The sequence below is a fragment of the Ipomoea triloba genome, chromosome 1 (assembly GCF_003576645.1).
Source record: "Ipomoea triloba cultivar NCNSP0323 chromosome 1, ASM357664v1".
In the NCBI taxonomy this organism is placed as follows: Eukaryota; Viridiplantae; Streptophyta; class Magnoliopsida; order Solanales; family Convolvulaceae; genus Ipomoea; species Ipomoea triloba.
The window spans coordinates 25,304,736-25,315,150 of NC_044916.1; the positions used below are offsets into that span (position 1 = coordinate 25,304,736).

At 33.4% G+C, this 10,415-nt stretch overlaps 1 protein-coding gene across 2 annotated transcripts; it reads left to right on the top strand.

Annotated features, from left to right (window-relative positions):
* Positions 1–473: 473 nt before the first annotated feature.
* LOC116033568 (ornithine aminotransferase, mitochondrial) lies at positions 474–6,654 on the top strand. 2 transcript variants are annotated; one of them, XM_031276328.1, is made up of 11 exons: positions 474–613; positions 1,138–1,246; positions 1,413–1,643; positions 2,601–2,760; positions 2,908–2,963; positions 3,048–3,200; positions 3,333–3,430; positions 4,308–4,388; positions 4,521–4,754; positions 5,066–5,219; positions 6,384–6,654. In XM_031276328.1, the coding sequence occupies exons 1-10, from the start codon at positions 474–476 to the stop codon at positions 5,205–5,207; spliced, it is 1,404 nt and encodes a 467-aa protein (XP_031132188.1). In that variant the 3' UTR covers positions 5,208–5,219; positions 6,384–6,654. The 2 variants fall into 2 exon arrangements, with proteins under 2 accessions (XP_031132188.1, XP_031132182.1); XM_031276322.1 differs by lacking the exon at positions 6,384–6,654 and having other exon boundaries at positions 5,066–5,446.
* Positions 6,655–10,415: the final 3,761 nt, after the last annotated feature.

The window sequence follows — 10,415 nt, forward strand, 5'->3', positions numbered from 1 at the left end:
ATTCGAAATTTCAAATTTACACTTCTATTATTAATTTGCTTTTAAGTTCTCCGTTAGGTGCTAACGGAATATTAACACTAGAGACTAAACTCGTCACTTCGTAAATAACTGAGGGACTAAATCTGATACGATCATATTTTAGGGATGGAATCGAAACTTGGTTAAAACTCAGGGATTAAAGATGTAATTTTCCCTCAAAGTTATTATAATCCGTAGTAAACATTGGATTTTAACGTTAAATATTCATAAAATCATAATAAATCATCCAAATATGCATAATAATTCAATTTCTTTGGAAAAGGAGCCATTTTTGCCTTTTAGGGAGTTGCGTATCTTGGTCACCAAGCCCCGCTCTCCACGTATAACAAACTCATCATCAACTCCGTATGTGTATAGATACAGAAGATAAAGAAGAGAAGAAATAAAGTTGTGGGTTCTTGCTGCGATTCAAGATTGTTACTTTCTTGATAACCATGGCGACAAGGAGGCCTTTGCAGCGTATCTTGAGCAGAGTAGGAAGCGTTCGGAATTTCTCTAGCGCCCAACCTGAAGCAAATTCAGCTTCCCCTTCTCAACACCTCATTGGCTTGGAGTCTGAGTGCAGTGCTCACAAGTACTATTTCTTTCTTCACATACATAAACCCATATATGTGTGTGTGTAATTTATACTTCTTTTTCATTTCTGGGTGTGATTAATTTTACTGCTAGTTTCCAATTTGGCAATTTAAAGCTTTACTGTGAATCTCATTGTTTATTTCATTCTTTAGTCTCTGATTTGTTTGTTTTATTTATTTTTTCTTTACTTGTTCAGTCTTGAGTAGATTTTTGCAGGCTGGATAGTGTAGTTGAACTTCAGTAATTTGGGTGTTTGAAATGAATTTATGCTTTAGCAAGTCCACTATTTTCTGTAATTTTCTTTTGTTCATTATAGGTTTTTTTTTTGTAAATAAAAATTTATAATCAACTTAGCTGCCAAAGATAATGGGATAAAGTGATAAGTTAAATTTTAGATTGTGTTAACCATGAGATAGTATGGTGCAAAATCAAGGCATGATATACATTTAAAATCGGTTATATAACAGGAGTACAATTTATGCTTTTAAAGAAAGTGACAAAGCATTTGTGATTGTATTGCAGTTACCATCCAATTCCCATTGTTTTTTCTCGGGCAAAGGGATCGACTGTCTGGGATCCAGAAGGGAACATGTATCTGGACTTCCTCTCAGCTTATTCTGCTGTCAATCAGGTTAAAAGGAAAAGAGAGGCAGAGGATGTGGTTTATAGATCCTATTAGAAGATTGCCCTTATAATGTGAAATTAGAAGTTGAAAGATTTTTAGCATACTTTGTTTATTGCTCAAAAAAGTTAAAAGAGTCTTAAGTTAATATCTTTTATTTCTTTTACTTTTGCAGGGGCATTGTCATCCCAGGATCATGAACGCACTAGTGAAACAGGCTGAAAATCTCACTCTTAGTTCAAGAGCATTTTATAATGACAAATTTCCAGTATTTGCCGAACGCCTTACCAGCATGTTTGGATACGACATGGCACTACCAATGAATACTGGAGCAGAAGGAGTAGAGACAGCTTTGAAGTTGTCAAAGAAATGGGGATACATTAAGAAAGGAATACCGAAAGATGAGGTAAGGATTTAGTCGTCCTATGCTAGTTCATATTGATTTTTATTATGTTATATATATATATTTTTTTATTTTTAATGCTTAGAATTAAAACTTCTTCAAGCTTTTGGTTTATATTTGGTAAAGTGGAGGTGGAGGGAGGCTTAGTTTCAGGATTCACTATTAAGCTTCGTCTTATAGTAATTCTATGATTAAACTTTGAATGGGAAGCATTAATCACTTTGTTTCTCCTAAGATTGCTTGTTAGAAAGGATAGTAAAATGGCTGATTCTTTGACATATAATTGCCTCTAAATACTATTTTATGTGAACATGCATAGCTCTCTTGAAAAGGATATACTTAACTCTCTGAAATAGTCTTTTATGCTATTTTTGCTTTTGAAAACCCCCACAAATACAAAGATTATGAAGAAGTTGAAAAGTAAGGTCACTTGAGAAGGATATCATGTTTTTTGGAGAGGGGTATAATTTAAGTTTGAGGAAGCAAGATTATAATTATTTTCCTCGGAGAATCTTTCCCGGGGGATTGGATTGCACATTGAACTTTGCCTGAGAAGTCAAATTGTAGATGCCAGTGCTTTTGCCGCCTATGCTTGAAGTTCATGCAAGACACATGTCCTTGCAAATTGTACCATTTAAGATGAGTGTTTTAATGTTGACTAAATTATTCTCTTATGCTTTCTTTTAAAATCCATTAAACGTGAGTTCCATGTGCTACAACACATGCTTTGAAAACCTTTTTTTGGTTTTGACTGGATTTTAATTCTTTAGTTTGGCAACTAAAATAGTTGCGCGTAAGTGGTTAGTTATGCTTGACAGGAGCATGCAGTTTAGATGGCATTGTAGGAGTTGTACCGAGCAACACTTCATATGTTCTAGACTTCTAGTGTATGGTTAGTTTGGCTTTGAATCCATATATTTTAGAGTGATCAAGTTGTTCATTTAACTTTGGTATGTGAAGGCTATAATTGTCTCGTGCTGTGGTTGCTTCCATGGACGTACACTGGCTGCTATATCCATGAGCTGTGACAACGAGGCAACTCGTGGATTTTGGCCCTTGTTGCCCGGCAATCTTAAAGTTGATTTTGGTGATGCAGCTGCCCTTGAGAGGGTATTTAAGGGTACGCACCACGCAAATATGTTTCTTTAGAGTTATGTTTAATTTATAACAGTAAGCTTGGTGCCGGTATAGAAACCAGTCACGTGAATTCTTTGCTCTCTGCAAACATTGATGCTCAGATTTATTCCTTAGTTCTTGTTGTTTCCAGAGAAAGGAGATCGGATAGCTGGTTTTTTGTTTGAACCCATCCAAGGAGAGGCAGGGGTAAAGCATATTCCTCAACTGAACCGACCATTTGATAAGCACTTATGTATTATGTGCTTTTATATAATTATATTTTCCATACAGGTTATAATTCCCCCGGATGGCTATCTGAAAGCTGTTAGAGATCTTTGCTCAAAATTTAATATTCTAATGATTGCTGATGAGATACAAAGTGGGCTAGCCCGATCTGGAAGAATGCTGGCCTGTGATTGGGAAGGGGTCCGCCCTGATGTCATAGTAAGCACTTCTGTTCGATTCTGAAAAATTCGAAAACCTGTATGTGGACTAACTTTTCCACAGACCCTCATCATGCTCTATTACCGTCTTCTAAAACATCCATCGATCAATAATAAATTTTGTTGTGTGCAGATATTGGGAAAAGCATTGGGTGGTGGAGTGTTACCTGTAAGCGCGGTGCTAGCAGACAAAGATGTTATGCTTTGTATTCAGCCCGGAGAGCATGGAAGGTAATCAATTATTTTTAAATTTTTTTTTTTGTTTCTTAATTAGATTAACCTGCAATTTTACTCTTCCAAAACACTCTACAAGAGTTTTAATTTCTAAGGAATGAAGAAACTTTAAAATTTACATCTTAATATGGCTTTTGGCTTAAGAAGTTACTGGAGAAAAGATTAAAAGAGCATGACATCTGAAAAATAGGCTTACTGCAAGAGTGACTAGATAAATTAATGCAATCAAGTTTTCGCTTAAAATTTGTCCCGCCAAGCTGGGTTGTAATGACTGCATATCAATATATCATGTTTCACTTTATATTCTTGATAGTTATTTAATATCAGTGAGATAAGAATCTCTTATGGACCAAAAAAATCAGATCTTAATTATGTCACACTAAATTCCATATGTTTTTTTTTTTTTTTTGGGTTAAACCATGAGGTGTCCCGTGTTAGTGGGCCCTAACTATAGGAGGCCCCTTTAAGCCCGTACCATACACAGACTAATCCCCGTTCGCACCGAGTTGACCCAATTAAGGGGCAAAGTGCTGGCCATATTGTTTTTTTCATACGAGAGGGGGTTTTGAACTCCTGACATCTCTTAAGGGATAAGAGTGCACGGTCAATCATGCTAACCAATCTGATTACTACATTCCCTATGTTAGTAGGTTCATATTTGCTTTTATTTATTTTGCCCGAACATGAATGTCAGTTCAGACAGACAAGTATTTTGTTCTCCGCAAAAGTCATACACCTATAATATCTCTATTCAGATTATTTTAGTATACGGTGGTGCCATTATCTCAGTTCACTCTTTAGTGCAGTTCATCATGCACGTTTAATTGGGCGTCGTTCTATTTGAGTTAATCCATTTCTTCATCCTCTATAACAGTACTTTCGGGGGGAATCCTTTGGCCAGCGCTGTTGCCATTGCATCTCTAGACGTGATAAGAGATGAAGGACTTGCAGAGAGGTACTAAATTCTTTGCATTATTCTTCAACTTGCATATTGAGTCCCTTTTTAATGAATAATTATAAAGAACTCATTAAAGAGCTAATTGTTTTGGAAGAAAGACTGCTATGATAAAATGCGTATTGATGACAGATCTGCTCAGATGGGAGAGCAGCTCAGGCTCCAGCTAACGAAGATTCAGCAGCGGTTTCCTGAATTCATAAAGGAAATTCGAGGAAGAGGCTTGTTCAATGCGGTAGAGCTGAACAGCAAGGCCTTGTTTCCCGTGACTGCTTACGACGTATGCCTAAAGCTGAAGGAGAGAGGGATTCTTGCCAAGCCAACTCATGATACTATAATACGTTTGACGCCCCCTCTTTCAATGAGGTATGTTTTAATATTACCTGCTTCCATAATGTTATATTCTAAGATTGGGCTAAGGTCACTCATCTGGGCTATAATGCGCATGGGCCAAATCATACTAAAAGATTGAATCCAATCAATTAGCTAGTTTAACCCATGGCCTTATAAGTCCATATGTTTTCTCTTAGAATATCTGAATGACTCCTCTTTCATCGCTCTATTCCATTCCCGACCTGTTTCATGAACCAAACGTTCTGAAACCAAACATGCTAATAAATGTTTCATTTTAATACCATCCCGCATTTAGACTCTTAACCTGGCTGTGTTATTTGCAGTGACCATGAGCTTCAGCAAGGCTCAGAGGCATTGCATGACGTTTTGGAGCTCGATCTACCAAAGATGCAGAAAGAAAAGCCAACGACGCCATCCCATGCTGCATCTGTTAATGTATGCGACCGGTGTGGGCGCAATTTGTAGTCTGCTGTTGATGTGAGTCATTAAAATTGCATTCACACAGCTTTGAATTACCTCTGCCATGTCTGTCTGTTCTTATTAGCCAAATGTAGATGGAGATTTCAGAATACTTTAGTTTGAACGTTGTAATTTATTTCCAGTACCATTTTCCTAGATATATTCTACTTTGAGTATTGATTTGGTTGAAGTGTTAAAATATTGGAATGTTTTACAATATTGAATGGCAAGAATGTGGATTACAATAAAAAAGGAGGATGGCAAAAAGAGTTACAACTCCTTTGAATGGGGTGTATTAGTGAAGAAAATTAGGTTGCCTAGACCAATACATTTGAAAGATCTGCTGTGATTTGCCCAATGCTGACATGTGAAGAAAAATTACTAATCTTGTGTTCAGAACCCCCAACCAAATTCGTTAAACAGTTAGCTTGATAACCACAAACTTTTAAGTTTGACTCTTTGTGGTGTTGGAGTTGTGTATTGGCCATCTTGATTTGCGTTGATTAGCTATGAGCAACTTAGATTGATTTACCTTATTGTGTTTCTTTGCCAGCTAGGACATTAAGGTGGGCTCTAACCAGAGCGCACCTTTGGGTAGTGACAGATGAGGTGTGGGAGTTATTTATTGATTTTCTTGGTTTGAGCTGACCAGTTATGAGCAACATATATTGATTTATCTCCTTATAATCCTTTGCTGATTAGGATCATAAGACGGGAGGACCTTTGGGTAGTGAAAGATGAGGTGTGGGAGTTGTCTATTGGTCTTATTGGTTTGAACAGATCAGTTATGAATAACCTAGACTGATTTATCTCCTTACGGTCCTTTGCTGATTAGGATCATACGATATTAAGATGGGCTCCTCCCAGAGTGCACCTTCAGGTAGCAATAGATGGGGTGAGGAGCAGTATGTTTGTGACTGTCACATGACTCCAGAAATGGCTGTCTGAATTATGTTAAAACATGTTTCTTGTGGTCCATGTCTGGTTTTCTGTGTCAACATGGTTGTCTCCAAACCACAGGGCTACCCAAAGCTTTCACTTCAGCTCTACCCTCTGCCTTCTACTTTCAATCCTCTCTGTTTCAAGATGCATGGAAATTTTATCATATATCCATGCTGTGAGAGATCTTTTTAATCAATTAATGCACTCTCTGATACACAGTTTTTAAATTGTTTTGGGCAGGGAGTGAAACAAGTGGGCAAGCATGCTGCTTGCAGCTATTTCAAATCAGGGAGGCAAGAAATATATTATTGTCTCATTGTCTAGGGCTTGTAGCTTTTAGACATGACTCATCTTCTACTTCTCTTTTTGGACTCATTTATATTTCAACTCCAAGTAGGTGTGATGTCTTGATTACTCATTTGTGGAGGCCTATTATAGGAAACTACTACTTGTACTTTCAAATTATACTCACAAATTGTACTCCCTCTCACAAAATGCTGATGTTGACATTTTTCTTGGGGCTTACAGGATGAAGATAACTAATCATTTATTACCATGTCAGGGAGTAAAAGTGAGGGAGTAGAAAAATGGAGTACATGTAATAGAACTTTTTATTATTTTGATACAAATTTACTTATAGTATACTGTCAATTTATTTTTGGACCAGAACTCACCTAGCATGATGGATTCATAATTTGTCAAGAATTTTGTAAAGTTTTGTTGAGTCATATTAGGTGGGCAAATTATATTGTGGACCATTAATAAATGTTTATTTTTAATATATTAAATGTATATTATTTGTATTTTGAAGGTTCATTATTTTGTATATTACCAAATAATGAATCTTTTGTGCTCAAATAATGTATATTCAAAAAATGAATAAAATGTATTAAAAACGCACCTGTTAGTGGTCCACCTTTTAAACCATGGTCCATGACATAATGATTGCATTAGGTGGAAGTGTGAAAGAGCAACATCTTTTATTCTCAATTATTATTGTGTGGACCATATTATCAAATAATGTACATTCAATATAAAAATAATGTACTTTTATTATATTAAAAATGTACATTGTATCCAGGTGATGTACATTATTTGTGTACTGAATGTACATTGTACATTATATTGTTTAATGTATATTCAGTATACAAATAATGTATATTTAGTATATTAAAAATGTACTTTTTGTTATGGTCTACACAATAATTTGTCCTTTTTTCTTGCCCTCCTTTCTCTCTTAGTTGGCACTTCAAAAACTCAATAGGTACAGTTTTTTTTTTTTCTTTTTGAAAACAGGTTTTTAGTTACAACCAAACAGATTAATCTTTGAATAAGTTTCATGTGAGATATGACGTACAATACTTTTTAGTTAAAATATATTACTTTTTCATGAGGTCATAAAAAAACATTCCATTTTAACAAAAGTATTACACATATTATGTGAAATGGCCTTACATAAGATTAATGAACTCTTCATCTTTGCACGGACAACTCAATTAATTCTTATGTGATAGATTGTAAGTAAGGACACAAAATCGAGACTTAATAGCCATAATATAAGAGACCGAGAGTTACATCCAATGCGCTGTACCTATATAATATTTACCTAACTATTTGGTTGGCTGTATACACTTCTACTACTACTGTACTACTGTATCATATTGCTGCCTAGACGCCTAGTTTACTACACTGTATATGCATTATATATGGGAGATTTTTTTTTTTTTCAATATTGATTGACATTAATACTTTTTGTATAATTATGTATGCTTTTGAAATTATATTATATCCTCTAAGCTTGTTTTCATAATACCTAGTATAACTTAAAACTTAAAAGTATACATGATCGTATTTGATACAAAAGATATCTGCATGACCAACATTATTATTTTATAGGGCTCAGACAAAGTAAAAACATGAGCCCTTAATATATGAAGTTAGTGCATGTATATATATTTTTTAAAAAACTTAATTAAAAGATAACTTTGAATTTTTGGGTCAAAGTACCTACAAGGTTCCTGTATTACATTGTTTTTGTTCAATTTAGTCTTTTTACCTTTATTTTGTTCAATTTAATCCTTATGCTTTAAAAAATGCAATTAAGGACAATAGTTAACGGTGTTAATATTACCATCAAATCGGCTTAGCTTACGTGGCATTGATATCACTGTCAGATCATGATATTTATATTCAACTCATATATTACTTTATAAATATTTAGAATTAATTATTTTTACCACTAATATATTACATTAATATATTCAAAATAAATAATTACAACTCTGCTTTCAATAAGATTTGAACACTTGATGTCAACATGTTTGTAATTATTTATTTTGGACATATTAATGTAATATATTGGTGGTAAAAATAATTAATTTTAAATATTTATAAAATAATATATGAGTTAGAATATAAATATTTTGATATGCAGTTATAATATTAGCACCACGTAAGCTAAGTTAACGGTAATATTATCACCGTTAACTATTATCCTTAATTGTTCCATTTTTTTAAAATATAAAGACTAAATAAAACAAAATAAAGATACAAGTACTAAATTGAACAAAACACTATAGTAAAAGGATCTCATAGGTACTTTGTCTGAATTTTTGTCAACATATAAATATTTTAAACTTTATTATAAAAAAAAAACTTTTGGGACAAGCATGGGAGTGATACGATCATTATTGCATGGACCATAGTCCACATAGCTGTGTGGACCATAAATAAAAAGTACATTTTTAATATACTAAAAGTACATTATTTTTGTACATAAAATACATTATTTTAGGGTACATTATTTTTGTATTGAAGGTGCATTATTTTATAGTACTATAAAATAATGCATCTTTAGTACAAAAATAATGTACCTTCAGTACAAAAATAATATACCTTATGTTCATGGTCCACGCAATAATTTGCCTGGAGTAGTGTCTGATAGGGAATATTTCCCGGGTTTGACCTCCCTTTACGGTCTTGCCCTCGCTTTGTAGTCGAGTCGGGGTCAAACGTTTGGGTCAAAGGTCTTATAGTCAAAGCTGATTTTCTAGGCCTATAAAAAGGCTATTAGACCCAAGTAAAAGGGAGTTCTGCATTCTCTCTCTCTCAATTCTCTAAGGAATTAATTACGGAGTATAAAGGCTCTCAAGCCAATTTGCTGCTATCTTCTCTCTTTATTTTCTATATGCAATTTCATACAATTTTGCTACGTGTTCTATACATACCGAAGAGATGAAGGAATTAATCCATATCAGTGTCCATTCAAGTTTTGGGCCCTGTATGAAGTTTAAATTAATTCAATATTCTCTAATGTATATGGCAAATTATTGCATGGACCACGGTCCACATAGCTGTGTGGACCAAAAATAAAAAGTACATTATTTTTATACTGAAGGTACATTATTTTTGTACTGTAGGTACATTATTTGACAGTATATATCAAATAATGTACCTTCAGTACAAAAATAATGTACCCTAAAATAATGTACCTACAGTATAAAAATAATGTACCTTTAGTACAAAAATAATGTACTTTTTATTTTTGGTCCACACAGCTGTGTGGACCATGGTCCATGCAATAATGATTGAATATATATCTATTAATTGAATTATTATATCAAATGATTGTAATGATTAAGTGGATATTAAATAATAATTTTGAAGTCATGAGTTCAAATCTTAATTTGACCATATAATTATTTTTTTGAAAAAAATGTAATTTTAGTTCCTAAATTGTTCATTGCTAGCGATTTTAGTTTATAACTTTTTACCATGACAATATACACCCCTAGCTCTTCAAAGAAGTTGTATTTTTAACCCCTAGAGGCCTAGAGCAACAAAACTATTACTCCCTCTGTCCCATTTACTATTTATTGGTCAAATCAACTCTTTCTTTATTGCTTGTTTTTTTTAGTAATTTTTTTTATTTTTAAATTTAATTTTTTGTGTTTAATTGTACTTTTAATGTAGTTTCTAAATATATAAATTTTATATATTAATATTAAACTTAATATTATGAAAAATTAGATTAAAAATAACTTTACTCAAGTCTTGTTAAACGAATCAGACAACCAAAATGGAACGGAGGTAGTAAATTCTATTAAAATTTTACTTAATACATGAATATTTCAAAATTTATTATCTTTATTCTTTATAACATTGCTAGTTTTGGTATTTCATATGCAAAATAGATATTTAACAATATTCTTCCCTAGATTTTTCATTTTCAATTGCGGCATATCATCCCTATTTTTCATACATGACTCTGTT

What these genes read in the sequence shown, in the direction of transcription:
- LOC116033568 (XM_031276328.1), top strand. Translation starts at nt 474, where the DNA reads ATGGCGACAAGGAGGCCTTTGCAGCGTATCTTGAGCAGAGTAGGAAGC. An exon ending in CCTTGAGAGGGTATTTAAGG is followed by an intron (nt 2,761 to 2,907) that starts GTACGCACCACG and finishes TGTTGTTTCCAG; the next exon opens with AGAAAGGAGATCGGATAGCT. An exon ending in CAGCCCGGAGAGCATGGAAG is followed by an intron (nt 3,431 to 4,307) that starts GTAATCAATTAT and finishes CCTCTATAACAG; the next exon opens with TACTTTCGGGGGGAATCCTT.